The sequence below is a fragment of the Mustela erminea genome, chromosome 10 (genome assembly GCF_009829155.1).
Source record: "Mustela erminea isolate mMusErm1 chromosome 10, mMusErm1.Pri, whole genome shotgun sequence".
Classification (NCBI taxonomy): Eukaryota; Metazoa; Chordata; class Mammalia; order Carnivora; family Mustelidae; genus Mustela; species Mustela erminea.
Window position 1 is genome coordinate 78,822,435 of NC_045623.1, and position 15,811 is coordinate 78,838,245.

General features: G+C 39.5%; 1 protein-coding gene across 2 annotated transcripts in view; it reads right to left on the bottom strand.

The window, feature by feature from the left end:
* The window catches only part of SMAP2 (small ArfGAP2), a 44,955-nt gene that overhangs the window by 13,771 nt on the left and 15,373 nt on the right, over positions 1–15,811 (bottom strand). Inside the window, exons 2-3 of one of the 2 annotated variants that reach the window (XM_032303543.1) lie at positions 1,619–1,752; positions 239–324 (exon numbers count right to left, since the gene is read on the bottom strand). In XM_032303543.1, the coding sequence (XP_032159434.1) occupies positions 239–324; positions 1,619–1,752 (220 nt within the window). Of the gene's footprint in view, positions 1–238; positions 325–454; positions 604–1,618; positions 1,753–15,811 lie in introns of those variants that run through there. The other variant, XM_032303544.1, reaches the window with a different exon arrangement.

Below are 15,811 nucleotides of genomic sequence, written 5' to 3' on the forward strand. Positions count from 1 at the left end.
ACAGTGAGCCACTGCAGTCTTAATTCCCAAATGAGTCTTCTCCATGTGGCAGTACCATTCCAATATTAGAAAGTATAAATATGCTTTTTGTATGTGTTGGTGGCAGGAGAGAAAAAAGCAAGACTTTGACTACACCACATAGAGATGGCCCAGTCAGATCAAGGGGCTTAAGTCTTATGTGACTCTCCCAAAACACCAAAATACCAGTCAGCCTTCTAAGTCAATCCAGAAAAGATACGGGTCTATTTGAGGTCGCCGAAAAGTCTCAGGAAGGTAGGCTTCATAAAGTCGGTTTGCCTTTCCATTTCCCATCTCCTGCATGCACTGCAATCAAAAAGATGTAGAAACATGGAATGTCAGGTGAGGAAAGACTTGAAAAACTTCTTGCCCAACTGCAGCATTTTACAACTGAAGAATCAACCTGATGGTGGCAGAACAAGATCCATGCTCATACCCTGATTTCCCATCCATGATTCTCTCCACACCAGTGCCGATCATTTGCCTCCATGATTGTCCATCACAAACACACCCTTCGTGCTTTTTATTGAAAAATCTGACAAGATATATTTAATTCAATAATAATTCAAGACCCCATTTGAAATCTCAAGACACGCAACTACCAATTAAAATGTCTACTTGATAAGCAATAATCAGTATGTAATCAGGCAGGCAATAATTGAGTAATAACTAGAATTCTGAGTTTATACTGTTAATTAACCTATTCAGCTTTATTACCAAGACATGTGCTTCCCATTAGGCCTTTTAAATAGATTCCTTAACACTTGTGAGGGGTAAATCCCTGAATTTTTTATCTTCAAATTCCCAACTACCTCCATGGCATGTAATTTCCTTCATTAGATATAGTAAAGTGTAACTGAAAAATACAAATAATCTTTTAGACTTTGATGACTCTATAAAAGCAGTCTAAAGTAATTTCTAAAGCCTTTTCTAGTTAAGAAAACCTCTTATTTCCACCACCAACTGTAGCAACTATTTTCTTTGGATCCTTTCTTCCTACTCCCACCCCCCTAAAAAAAGGAAAAAAGTTTTAATTACTTCTAAAAGTTTTGATGTGGGAAGAGAACAGAGAAGAATGAAGCTACATAGAGCTGCAGATCTTAAGCCAGCGAGACTCACCAACATAAGTGTCCTACTCCCAGCCCACCAACCTAACAGCAAGCAAGATTCACACACATATTTTAGCAATAAAATATGTCTGTAAGTTGGAGTATCTGTGTATGTGTGTGTGTGCGCGCATGCACATGCGTGCACACGCAGGTGCGCATGACTATCTAAAACTACGAATGTTAGATCTGCACATCCCAGGGGCCTTAAAAAATAATCCAAAGATCGCCCTTTATACCTTGGGGGCATAACCATGGGGTCCTAGACCACAGACTTTGGGTTTTGAAGGAGGTAAAATAAGGGTAGAATAACTTATATCTTAAATAGAAAGAGTAAGAATGTTCTCTTAAGGTGTAAGAATCTGACATAAGTGTTTCACAACTAAATTTTTCTTTATCTTCACCCTTGTGCCCCGTATGATTGAAATTCATATGGAACTACTATTATATGGAAATATGGGAACAGCTGACTCACTGTTGGGCTATGTAAGTACCTGAATCTGTTCTTGAGTCCACTGGTCGAGGTTAACTGATTTTACCCTGGATATGTGCACCCCCAGATTCCTGTGGATTCCAGCACATCGAATGCAGATGAAGACACCAATGTTCCAGGAGGCCCATCGTGGCCCTGTGAAGGTCAGGAACAGGGCAACAAAACATAAATTAAAACAATATTCAAGGCCCAAGTGGGAATACTTAGATTATCAGACAATATTTCTGCTAGAACATAAAGGAGGGAACCGTTAACACATTCACCTTTTTTTAATGGTTTTGTTCACTCCTCCAAGGATCAGTGCCTTTTTTTTTTTTTTTTTTGAAGTTTAGTTTAAATTTAAAGATACCGTACTGTGGTTTTTTTAGTATATTCACACAGTTATGCAACCATTATCACTATTTAGCTGCAAAACATTTTCATCTCCCCCAAAAGAAATCACAAACCCATTAAAAGGCACCCCCTATTTCCTCTCAATTCCTCCCACCAGACCCTGGCAACCACATATCTCTCTATCTCTATAGATTTGCCAATTCTGGATATTTCATGTGAGTGGAATTATATAGTATGTGGCATGTATGTATGGAGCAGCTTTTTACAGTATTTGAGAATATGATTGCTAAAATGCAGATGTTATAACACTGCTACTCATATAAAAAAGTATCCCAGGAGAACAGTGCAAAGTCACATCACATTCCATTTAGTATCTTGCATGAATAGCCTTCTCTTAAGAAACTTTTCAATGATTGTCAGGCCTGGATTCAGTTTTCCTACCAGGAAAAAAGATACAGACATGCCAAGCCAGCCCAAGTCTCAGCCTGAAATTTAAAACTTTGTTTATCTTCCCCTCCCCACCAGGCCTATAAAATATGCATCCTGATTAACTTAATAGGATCTTCTCCCCTTGAGCTGATGTCCCCACTTTACCTAACTACAGAACTCTCTCGATTCAAGACTGTCAAATAACAAAGATGCTTACTTCAATAAAAAAGAAATCTCAGGTATACATTTTAATAAAAAACTTATATAATCTCCCACCCCTTGCCAACTTTGCTCATTCTATTAATCACTCTGGAAAATCATCGAACTCCTCTTCATAGTTTTTAAGCAGGAAAAAAACAACTTGCTTTTATATGATACCTGCCAAAAAATTACTGAAAAGTCACTAATGTTTCCTTCTCCATCATTCCACTAGGCAGAGGTTTACCATATAAAATAAGCATGATACCAAAGTTAGAGGTTGCAATAAAGAATGAAAAGACACCAAATGATTCTTTACAGAGATAAACAGGATCTGTTAGAAGAGCCAAGGGCACTGGACTTCAATTCTGCCAGACAATTACTTGGTTAGTCTGCAGGTTCTGAGAGCCACTTTAATGGAACAATGCTAGAACTGTATGGCAAAAAATTATTCTTAGAAATCTGAATTCACAATTATTATAAAAAAGAATGTAATTTTCTTAATATTCAGATACTATGGCAAATACCATAAATACAGAAAGCTCCAATCCTCCCTATAACCACCAGGTGGTGTTCTCTGCCTGAAATTTTATCCCAGTACCTTCTTATTGCAACTCTTGATAGGCTCATATTTATCTTCTGAAAAGAACTTTAGCCGCTTGAAATCCCTAAATGGATTTGCACAGAGGGTCTGCCACACAGCTAATACATGCAAATGATGAACACACATCTTTCACTGGTGGGGAACTATATAAAAACAAAATGAAAGGCCTCAACAGATAGAAATGAGGTTTCTCTGAGTTTGTGTGTCTACACTGGGCTACAGTTTTCATAAAGGAATATAGGTGTATGATTTAAGTTATAGGGGATTAAAAACGGGACCAAAAGCTAATATTTTGTGTTTCTTTACCATTTTCTCTTTGCTCCAGATTCTAGAATGCATAACGAGATAGTTAAAATATATTTGTTTACTAACACAACCAGAAGCCACTAACTAAAAGTTAGCTGTGGAATGTTACGCTGTTTGCTTCCAGGCCCTAAGTCCACAGATGCTGATCCCCAATCCTCTAAGCCACTGTCACAGCTGTGGAATTTCTCCAGATCCCATTATAGAGTATGTAAAGTCTCTTTGCCTCTGAGGAACACAAGGCCAAGACCTGATACTATGGAGCCACTAACAAGGCCTGAGTACAGAAATGCAGGCAATACTATTTTCATGAAAAGTCAGACCGCCTCCTCTGATCCCCTCCCACATCTGTCCACAACCTTTTCCCAGTGGAATAGTGACAGTTGTAGCTCACTCAGCCTCCTTTAGTTTTAAGCCACTAGGTTGATTAGTCAGTAACTACATGCACCATAAAAGATTATGAAACTGGAGAAGAGGAAAAAACAAAAGATGAAGGTTACTTTATACATCTGAAAAGGCAGGAAAATGCTGTTATTAAAAGTACAATTTGGGGGGCGCCTGGGTGGCTCAGTGGGTTGGGCCTCTGCCTTCAGCTCAGGTCATGATCTCAGGGACCTGGGATCGAGCCCCGCATCCGGCTCTCTGCTCAGCGAGGAGCCTGCTTCCCCCGTCCCCCACCCGGCTTCCTGCCTCTCTGCACTTGTGATCTCTCTCTGTCAAATAAATAAATAAAATCTTTTATTTTAAAGTACAATTTTTGCAGCCAGAAAAAGCTTAGATTTAAATGTTAACTCCATTAATAATTAGCTGCATGACCTTCAGAGAGATACTTAAACTTGCTAAGCCTCAGTTTCATCATCTATAAAATGCGTACCTCACAGAATACAGAGGGATGATAATATAAGAGAGCTACATGTAATAACATGGTATAGAATGAGATTTCCAGTACCCATTTCCCATTCACCATCTTCCCTGTAAAGGCTGGTTAACTCATTAATATGCATATACCAACACTCTATGCAACACCACAGAACGCTTCTTTTTAGATAGAAATATGAGTTCTAGTCTTAAAATGTCAGAACCAAAACTGAAAGAAAAAATTTACCCTGGATCCAATTTCAAATATTCTACAAAACATGAAATTTCATAAGCAGATTCCTTTATCTCCCTGAAAATATTCCTTGAAAATATACTATCTAAACCTCCACCTATTCCCCTTCTCTGCTGTACTCCCCCACCCTGCCTTTGTGCCCACACATGTATTCACCACACATACATAGGCCCCAAACTGTCAACCTGACAGACTTGGATTCCACAGTACCTGGGGTTGCTGCAACAAGGCCAGCCTACTTAAATCTGGTAAACTTCCAAAGATAAAAACAATTGTTCAGTACACATTGGTCATGGCAACAAAGCAGGAAATAACAAAAGATACCCCTTTCCAAGTTGAAAATGGAAAGGGACTCTGAGAGGCAATACTATCAACCATTTTGAAAGCAAACAGGATAGAGAAGCGATATAAACTGGTAGTAGTTAGCACAACACAAGAACAAGGTCATGGCTAAGTGAACATACTCCACAGGCCCCGAAGAGCAGGTTCCAGAAGCATTAAGTAGTATTAAAACTAGGGGCGCCTGGGTGGCTCAGTGGGTTGAGCCGCTGCCTTCGGCTCAGGTCATGATCTCAGGGTCCTGGGATCGAGTCCCACATCGGGCTCTCTGCTCAGCAGGGAGCCTGCTTCCCTCTCTCTCTGCCTGCCTCTCAGTCTGCTTGTGATCTCTGTCTGTCAAATCAACAAATAAAATCTTTAAAAAAAAAAAAAAACTAACATGTAGTCACTCTGCAATAAGCAATCAGTGAAAAATTTAAAAGTATATGCATTTGGTTGATCTGTCAAGAATTTGACTGTGGTAAGCACCACCTCAGGATCAGGGAAATCTGGGCTTACAATGAGTAGTTGCATATGTTCTGACAAGTCTTTTTAGGGCTTATGTTTCCACTTATAAAATGGAAAGCATGTAAGTAAATCCTATTTACATTCAACTACTGGAAAGCTTCTACATACCAACTACTGCTATAAATTTCCTTTGCTGCTACAACTTCCCCCACCACCAGAGCTGCTAGCTTTTAGAGGGTTCTGGGCTTGAGAAGTTAGCAGAGAGAGAAAAAACTACAGTTACAGATAGCTTGAAGCTAGTATTATAATAATTACAACTTGCTGATCTCTAACCTATGGAGTTCTAAACAAATAAATACTGAGAAAAGAAAAACACACTGATACATTGATGGCTACACATACTGAGACTTGCTAGCATCCTGGAGCAATTGAAAAGCTCTTCAACACCAAGGGCCAAGGAAGAAAAAAATTTTTTTCCATCTTTACATCCAAGCCCTGCTGAGTCTATCCTGGAAACTCCCAAGTCTATCAATCTCTACTTAAACCTATCTCACCTATAAGCACTTATTCTTCGAACATTATTTACTGAGTACCTACTATATGCCAACACTCTGCTTCGGTACAGGGATACAAAGGCAGACACAGTACAGGTAAGATTCCCTGACTCAAAAAGCTCACAGACTAACTGGCCTCTTTAGAAAGAATAATCTTTCTAAAACTCAAATCTGTACAGATCAGAACCCTGAATACAAACATGACACAGGTCTCACATAGAACTGTGAAAATGTAAACTGGAGCGGATTTTCTGAATGGCATATTCCAAATTAAGCTCTCAATCCTTTGCCACAAAACCTGTTCTTTCTCCATTCTTCTTAGGATCTTAGTGAATTACAATTCCATCCATTCAACTGTATCAGTCAGAAATGTACACCTTTCTCCCTCAATCCCCATATCTACGCTATCACCAAGACCACAATATCTCTCAGTTCAGAATCCCTTCTCTCTGTTGGCAATGCTATTTCTCTAATATGAAGTCTCCAGATCTCCTGGACTAGCGCAATAACATCTTGATGTCTCTCCACTTTTATTTTTATGTTCTCTTCCCCTCTAGCCCCAAACCAAAACCATTTTCCACAAAACAGCCAGCTTGAACTCTCAGAGAAGCAAAAGCAACCTTATCTTTCAGCTGTATAAAACTGTGAAAGACTTTCTACTATCACTGTTGGATTAAAGAACAAAATACTTAACATGGTCTCCAAAGTCTATGTGATCTAGCCCATGCCCACTTCCCTGGCTTCCCAACTCCAATACCAGTCTTCTTTCATTTCCTCAAAAAACCAACATACTCCTTACATAGAGCTTTTGGCCTTTGTACACGTGGACCCTACTGCCTAAAAAGCTCTTTCCCTGACCCCTATCCACCACTTGCAGCCTGGTCGACTCCTATATATATCAAAGGTCATAGCTGTAAAGTTTCTTCCTCAAAGGAACCTTTCGTTGGCCCCTTTCTTCTGGCTTTAGCATTTTACTATAGAAAATTTCAAACACACAAAAGCAGAGTATAATTAACTACCACCTTCTGCAATTACAAACCTCTGGCCAATGGTTTTTCAGCTATACTCCCACACACTTTCTCTTTCTCCCAACCTTGGAACATTTTGAGGCAAATCTCAAATATCATACCATTTGATCTGTACATAATTTGGTGTACATCAGTAAAAGACAGGACTTTTTAAACGTTACAAAATTTCATTTACCTTTTGCTTTTTCCTAAGTCATACCATACTTTATCATATTTTTATTTGTGTAATGGTTTAACACGTCTTCTCCACTAACCAATGCCACAAGAGCAGACAGCAGACCTGTGATGTTTGCTGTCATGTTCCCAGGACATACATGCCATAGTTCCTCAGAAAGCAAGAATTATTTAAAAGTAAATAAATTCTTTGACTCCCCCTTCCCAACCCATTCAATTCATCAGGAAAAGAACAGGTTAAGAATCCATCAAGGAAACAATAGGTCAAGAACACATATATTAAGAACGTTCATTAATATATTTAGAATTATTTAATAAAAGTTAGAAATAACAGATTACATAAATGTTGTAACTCTCTAATATATAAATATTTCCATGTTACACTAATTTTTAAACAGACTTTATTTTTAAGTAATCTCTACATCCAACATGAGGCTCGAACCCACAACCCCCAGATCAAGGGTTGCATGCTCCATTGACTTAGCCAGCCAGATGCCCCCACAGTATACTAATCTTAAAACTGAGTTTCAAAACAGTATATGCAGAACAATTCCATTTTTAAAAGTATGAATAAATATATGCATATGCACAGAAAAAAATGTCTAGAAGAACATATGTAAAATATTAAAAGCTATTATTTCTGGGTAGTAGGGCTGTGAAACACCTATTTTCTTCTCTATATTTTTATGTACTCACTGAATTGTTTGCAATGAACTTCTATTATTTTGTAATCAGAAAAAAACAGTACAGATATTTGGAAAACAACACAGCCATCCATGACTCCTTATTGGCTGCAGGAGAGGCTGAAACACCTTAACATGACATATAAAACCCTCTAGGAGCTTGTGCTTTACACATGCTGGGCAAATCATCATTCTGAAACTTGCCATGTACTCATACCTGTTTACCTATACTATTCTTCCTACCTAGAATGGCTTTCTCCCCATTTCCTGCTTCACAAACTTCAAAACCCAGTCCAACGTCACCTCCTCTCTGAGGCCCTCTAATGGAATAAACCTTGATCTTCTTCATGGTTAGTAGTCAGTGTATGCTTTGCTCTTCTAATACTTAATATCTTACTATACTTAGTTACTTACAAGTCTCTCTTGCCCTAAATAGACTGGGAGCTCTAGAAGGCAAAGACCATACTCCATCATTTATCTCAAATATTTAGCCCAATGCTTGCAAACAACCAAAATTAATATTTGTTAAGTGAAGTCATCAGTAAAAGTATATATGATTTTTTTCCCATTTTGCAAAATGAATGTTTTCAAACACCTTAAAGGTGAAGCTACCACACAGAAAAGGGATTGGTTACTTTGGTGAGGCTCCAAAGGCAGAACTAGCACCAGTGAGTAGAAGTTAATTTTAGCACACTCTGGGGAAGAAATTTGTAACAATTAAGGCTGTGTGAAAACAAATGCAGCCTATCCAGAAATGGTAGAATCCAGTTAAGTGCAGGTGTTTAAGCAGAGGCTGGATGAACATCTCTCAGGGACAGCAGAGAAACCTGCACAGTGGATGAGCAAACCACGAGCCCCAAGGTGACTTCTACACCGCAGTTCTACTAGCTGATCTGTAGGTAATTTGGGAGTCCCTTTCTGTTGACCTTCAATGGCTCTGAGAATGCAGCATGAGATAATCAATTTATGAAGATGTTAGGTCTTGATGAGTCTAAGGAACTGAATCAAATTCAGTGTGTGGAGCCTGTGACTGGCACTGAAAAATGGCCTGAATGTGACAGACACATGAGTTAGAAGCTAAATCAACAAACTCTGGTTTGAAAACAGGGGTTACTTGACTTGGTCCGTCATTAAATCCCAACACAAAATTTAGGAGTCAAAGTGATAAAGAAGCAGTGATTATTTAAAGAACAATTCTAATGTTACCTCAGTTCCACTCATCATGTCCCTTCACCCCCCGATTTACCTACAAAGAATGTGCAGAAACACCATAGTCATCTTGGAGAAATTAAGGAAGTCTGCTGAGAGGTATGTTTACCAGCAAATTTTCATCTACATAAAAGAAAACTCACTTAGTTCCCTCTTCTAAAATAACAATAAGCAGTAACTTTGAATGTCTGTATGCATGAACATTTTAAGGAACCACCAGATCAAAATAAGGGCTTACTCAATCAACCTCTGCTCTCAGAATGTTCTGCAAGAGAAGTTCCTTTCCATCCGGTCTGTCTTAAAAAAATGCTGTTTCCTTTTACAAAAAAGAGACACTGTCCATGTTCACATATTTGAGAAAAGCAGAAGTTAAGCTTTTTGAATCTTTGAGACAAAGCAAACTGAAACTTTTCTGAGACTGATTAGAGAATAAAGGTAAATACTACATGAAGGAATTTTAAATTGGGAAATCAGAGGTAGAAAGAACTTTAGCAGTCACTGAGTCTAATCCCTCACTGAATGCGGGCTATCCTTCTACAGGAGACCATCTGGGTCTTCCTTGAACAGCTCCAGTGCTAAGTGAGTTATGTACCATTTCAAAAGGTGGTTACACTCACCGTTAGATGACAATCACTATTAGAGATGTCTTCCTAATACTGAATCCCATTATTCTGCATTTTTATCTCCTGATGCTTCTTCTAGACTCCTCCCATATTTATATAAAATAACAAGGTATGCAAGATAAAGATGGAACTTAAGATAGTGTCTACTCAGGGCCGCTTGGGTAGTTCAGTCGGTTAAGCATCCAACTCTTGGTTTCAGCTCAGGTCATGATTTCGGGGTCCTGAGATAGAGCCCCACATGGGGCTGCACACTTGGTGCAGAGTCTGCTTGTCCCTCATCCTCCCCCTCTTCTTCTCCCCACTTTCTCTCCCTCTCCAACAAGTAAATAAAGTCTTTAAAAAAAAGAAAAAAGAAAAAAAAAAAAGATAGCAGCTACCCATACACACAACCGAGTATGAAACAGATGAGCCAACTCAATCCAGGAGGTCAGTGATAGAACAGAGACAGCAACCAGATTGCTATGACATCAGTGGAGATGAAGCGAAGAAACATATCCTCCTACCAGGTAACCCAAAAAAACGTTAGTGAAGTACAATGCTGCCAAGCACTCACTGATGAAATGATTAGTCAATCTACATCTAAACCTATTCCAGCAGTTAACTTAAAATGTCTTTTCTCTGAAGACATTAAAGCTCAGAAATCAACAGGGAAGCAGACATGCTTCATCTTTCTATAGGTGTTAGCAGGGCTTACAGACCAGGATTTGCCTTGACTTTGCTCAGCCCTTGGGTAAGGGAGAACCAAAATATTAAATACAACTGAAAAGGGGCCTAAAGGAATCACTCCAAAATAGTAACATAGCCAAAAGGCCAGGGGCCAAAACAAGGCACATGTCTACAGCTGCATGGAGCAGCTTTGCTCAGCAACTTTACACGGTGGCTACTGACCTCGATATCCTAGCAAAAGCAGTGCTTGCTTTGAACTAGTCAGAAACATGCCTGTACAGACCTCCTGGTATTTACTTAGCCCCCACTGCCACACCGTTAAGGACAGGGGTTATCTAAGCTGTGCCACTCATCAGCTGTTTGACTTCAGGCAAGCCAATTCACTTCTCCAAGAGTCAATTTCCTTACCTAGATAAGATTATCTCTGAAACCTAACTTTTCTCAAAGGTAGTAACATTATCTCTAAAATTCATTGAGCTACTCTGAAAAGACTCAAGGGCAGTTAACTTTTAGTAAATTTAGGGCCTCACCAGTCTTACTTTCCTGGTTAGTAGTAGGTGAGGATTCACTGTAGGTTAGGCTGTAACTATTCCTTCCCGTCTGTCCCAGCAGTGGATAACTAGTGCATACTTAGGTGATGTTTCTAGTAATAAAAAAAAAAAAAAAAAACACTACCCACTCAACCAACCTGTACCATTATTACTCAACTCTTCGGAACACTTCAGAAGGGGAAGAACAGGTCCAGTATGTCCTTTTTTTTTTTTTCCCCCGGTTCTGAAAAAGTCGTTCTAGCAAGGTATGCTCTGATGATGTCATCACCCCATTCAAAGACATGTAACTGGACCCCCATGGTCTAGTGACTTCAAACTCCTAAGTGTGGCTTAAATTCTTGCCTGATCCAGGCCCTTCTAGAATTAATTCTTATTACTCCTCTCTTTACCTCTATATACCAATAAAGACATCAATTCCCCCTTAAAACTGTGTGTACAATACCGGCTGCTATGCTCCAGCTACAGAGAAATGTCTGAAGGTAAATCCTCCCCACAGACACCCAGAGGCCTTTTTCACATTCAGGAAAGGGGCACAGACAGAGGGACTCTTAGGCGAGGTAAGTCCCTGATTCCAACCACAGAGCCTCCAGCAAGTCCTGGAATGGCTGTGCAGTATTCTTGGTGGTGCTGTCTGAAAGCCTGAGACAAGGTCCAAATCTCTTGGGGTTTCCCTGGGAAGTTCTGGTATGTGCTGCTATGATTGTTTTTACAGTAAAGAGCCAACATATTTTAAGGAGGGAAAAAGAGCTAGTCAAAAGATTTTCTGGCCAGGGTTGAAGAATCTCATAAAGTCAGTAAGAAGATTCAGCTGATTACACAAGCTGATGCCTCCAATGGAGGCCAGTCCTCTGAAATTATGAACATAGAATACCGCAAAAAATACAAATCTGAACATGGCCACCTGTTCGTTTGAAGACACAATAGGCTTTCTTGAAAAAGTACAGAAAAGTAAGGCCCCTAAGCTTTCCTTTCATGCAGTGATGACGGCTTGTCTTTAAGGACGCACACATGGCCACTCAAAGAGACATCAAAATCTCTCCTATTCCTACTGACTGGCACCAAAAACACTAAAAGCATCTTGGAAGAATGTAGAGCAACTTCGGAGGAAAAGAATGGATGCTTTGGTTGAAAATACTTACCTTCAGGAAAGCCTAGAGCTGCTTTCCCAAGAAGCCGCAGGGTGGAAGCAAAGAGTGTGGGAAATGGAGGGAAAAAACCGCTTGAAAATTCTATGACACACATGAAATAGGCTGTAAATGATAAACGGACAGCCAGCTAAAAATCTCCGACTGAGACTGTGCTGGAGATGACATGCCTGCCTGCCCTCTTTAGAGAAACATGACTGATGGCAGTTGGGATTATACAAAAAGAGTGGATCAGAAAATGGAGACCACCTAGACTATGAGTCCAAAGTCGATTGAAGAAACTCATCCATGACTTAAGCATCTCCTCAAAAAGTCCCGAAGGGAAAAAGCTAGGAACATTTTAAAAATTATGTAAAGAAAATCTAATGAAAAAATAGCTTACAGGTCCAATGAGAAATTTCCAAACTGAGCAAGTATCGTTGCAGTTTGAAGATTCACAGCTTACAAGTGACATTCAAGAGCTTTAGCTGAAACGTCTAACACTGACCCAGCTACAGCAAGAACATATAAAGAAACGTGCAGAAAGCTAATCAACAAGGTAACGTACTGCTTAGAAATGAAGAAACTTCCCAAAGTGTACAAAAGCATCAGCGGTATACACCAGCAGTGCAGCTTCTATGGAGAGAGGGCCAAAGACGTAGAGAGAGAACTGGAAAGAAACACTTCCTCTGCCAAAGATGGATTATGTCCCATGAGAAAAAAGCTCAACAAAGTTGGTTGGCTTCCCTGTCGACTGAGAGGAAAGCTCAATGAGCTAAGAAAAGAAACTGGTCATAGCAGACAAAAATTGGCTAAAAAGAGAGTTTAAATTCCAACTTCCCCCCATTGGCTATTCAACAAGCGGAGGCTTGAAAGGGCCAGGGCATCCCTCTCCTTCATCAGGTTCCCCAGGAAGGAGGAGGGTTAAACCATGAGGCTCGAGGGACCCAGGGGCACATTTAGGTTTGATTTAGCTTCTACAGCAGCTGCGCCCTGAACATCCACATCCAACCAGGGGACATTTGCCTATTTCTCTCTTTAAAAGTAATTTTGCTTTATCTCTTTTTAGGAAATGGCTGTTATTTAATGGATGCTGCATTTGCTTTCATTGTAATCCCTCAGAAATTGCTTATGTCATTCTTAGGAACATGTTATTTCCAGTTCATTGGACTCTCCAGAATTGGACTGTACAATTATTGCACTTTGATGTAAATAAAATATTCACTATTACTTAAACCATTAATTGAAGTCTGACATGATTACATAGAGATATTTAAAACAATACAGGAAATGCTATGAGCTGTTAATTCAAAATTTACAAAAGTAACTTAACGTTTATCTCAATAAATTTTTATTAGTTTTAAAAACAATGCAACACGGGCACCCGGGTGGCTCAGTCAGTTAAGCATCTGACTCCTGATTTCGGCTCTGGTCATGATCTCAGGGTCATGAGATCGAGCCCCATCTGCTGGAGATTCTCTCTCCCTTTCCCTCTGACAAATATACAAAACAAAATATACAAACAAATATACAAACAAAAAGCAAATGACACCCCCAGATAAACTTAGTAATATTTATATTCATTTAGCCCTAAATTCATAGATAAATTCAGCAGAATTAACATTTTGCAATTATTTCTTAATTTTTAAATTTCCTTTTAACCATTGTTACTTCATTTAGAATGTGCTTTGCTATTAAAAAAAAATGTGCTTTGCTGTTTAACTGTTTTTAAATTTTAAGGCAGTCAAAATAAAAGTCTTCCTCTCTAAAAAAAAAAAAAAAGAAAGAAAAAACAGTTCTTGTTAAATAAATGCTCCCATGAGAGAGCAGTATACAAGTTGTAGTACATGCACTGGGCCTCCAAGTGGAAAGTCCCACTCTTTCTGGAGAACTTTCATGTCCACCTGGAGGATGAGGTCTCTTATTGTGTCAACCACCTCAGGAAGAAACCTGGATGCCTAACTACAGAGAAATGAGTAAAAGAGCCCTATGTGAGCAGCAGCACTAAAAGGCGAATTTAGATTTTACCTCAGGTCAAGTTCTCTGGAGAGTAAACTTCTGGATGGTGGATCCTTAGATAGTACCTTTCTCATGGAAGACAGCATGGTGCTCAGCAAAAAAAAATCAAGCCAAGTAAGCAGCAAGCTACACTGGTCCCATAAAGCTAAGGCATGGAGACCTCAGGATCAGGAAGTAGAACAGGGACTAGGAACAAACCAAGGGAGGATGAGCAATTAAATTTTGAAAGGGTGATTATTTTTTAGTCCAAAAATAGTGGATTATTTTTTAGGGGTGTATATTTCGTAATAAATTCCCTTTTTTGTTTTCCCTTTGTACTCAAGAGTTCTAAACAGTCTTAACAAGACTAAGGGGAAAGAATCAAAGGAAGTGATTTGTGTCTCTATACGAGCCAGAGCTTTGGAACAGAGATGGCAATATGAGGAAAGCATTGATAATCCAGGAGAAGCAACCCCAAGTGAGAAAGGAAAGCAGGCAGGACACACTGGAGCTTCCTGGGCACCTATTATTTCTACTTTGGATACTCCTTCCTGAATTCATATTTTGGAGGCTCTAAATTTTGGTCAATAAGGAAAACTGGACTACTTATACTTTCCTGATTAACTCTGGATTTCTCACAAATAGCTGTACCTGGGCTATTACTTCTATTTGCAAAACATCATTTTGTTAAAATCTTGCTCTATCCACTTTCCCAATCACGCCTCTTCTCCTTCCCGCCCTGATTCCCACAGCATCTTGTTGTTGTCCTGTGGCACTCATCTATGGCTATTTTGTTGTTGGGTTTTATTTTTATCTTTGTTTATTTCTGTAAGCTCCTTTATGTAACAACTAATTTAGTATACTTTTTTTAAAACCTAGCATCTTTCTTATGTGGACTTGAGGTTTAAACTGTTTATTTACTCAGAAAATCACACAAAGATAATACATATCATGCTACATATAAAGTTAGGGAAAGGGTATCCTTAAGGATGCCCTTAATGCTCTTTGTCTCCTGGGTAGCCCATGATATTTTAGCTCCAGCCAATTTCCTCTGAACAAAGACTCTGCTTAAAGCATTTATGAATAAGATAGAAGAGTGTCGGGTGAGACATGGCATCTCCAAAAAGGGAGGGAGGAAATAAAAAAATAGCTGCTTTCATTGGGGGCAGGAAGGAGATTGTTTCATTAGGAGCTAAACAGTGAGACTATCTCAGTACGAACAATTGTTTGGCTTGAAGGCTTTATGTGGGCAATTACTCCAGCAAAGGCTCAGCTGGGATGGAACACAGAGCCTGCAAGGATGGAGGGATAGGGACTGACACAGGCTTAAGTGTCTCGGTCATGGCTTTGGAATCCCAAAGCATCCCAGCAAGGATGCTCACAAAACGTATTCTACCCAGTTGACAAACAGTACCTAACCCAGTCAAGACTATGGATTTGCAAAAAATGAGGAAAAGATGGCATGGGGTGAAAATTCATTCAACCTAAAATCAACATATTACAGCAAAAGTAGCAAGTATTAAAAATAGATCTCATAAGAGAACTAGTACATTTCAGTCACTACCTCAATGGCTAACAGTAGGCTGTGGGGAGGAGGTGTACAGGGAGGGATCATTGAGCTAAAAGCTGGGCAATCTTTTTTTAAAAAAGATTTTATTTATTTGACAGAGAGAGACACAGTGAGAGAGGGAACAGAAGCAGGGGGAGCGGGAGAGGGAGAAGCAGGCTTCCCGCTGAGGAGGCAGCCCGTTATGGGGCTCGATTCCAGGACCCTGGGATCATGACCTGAGCGGAAGACAGACGCTTAACAACTGAGCCAC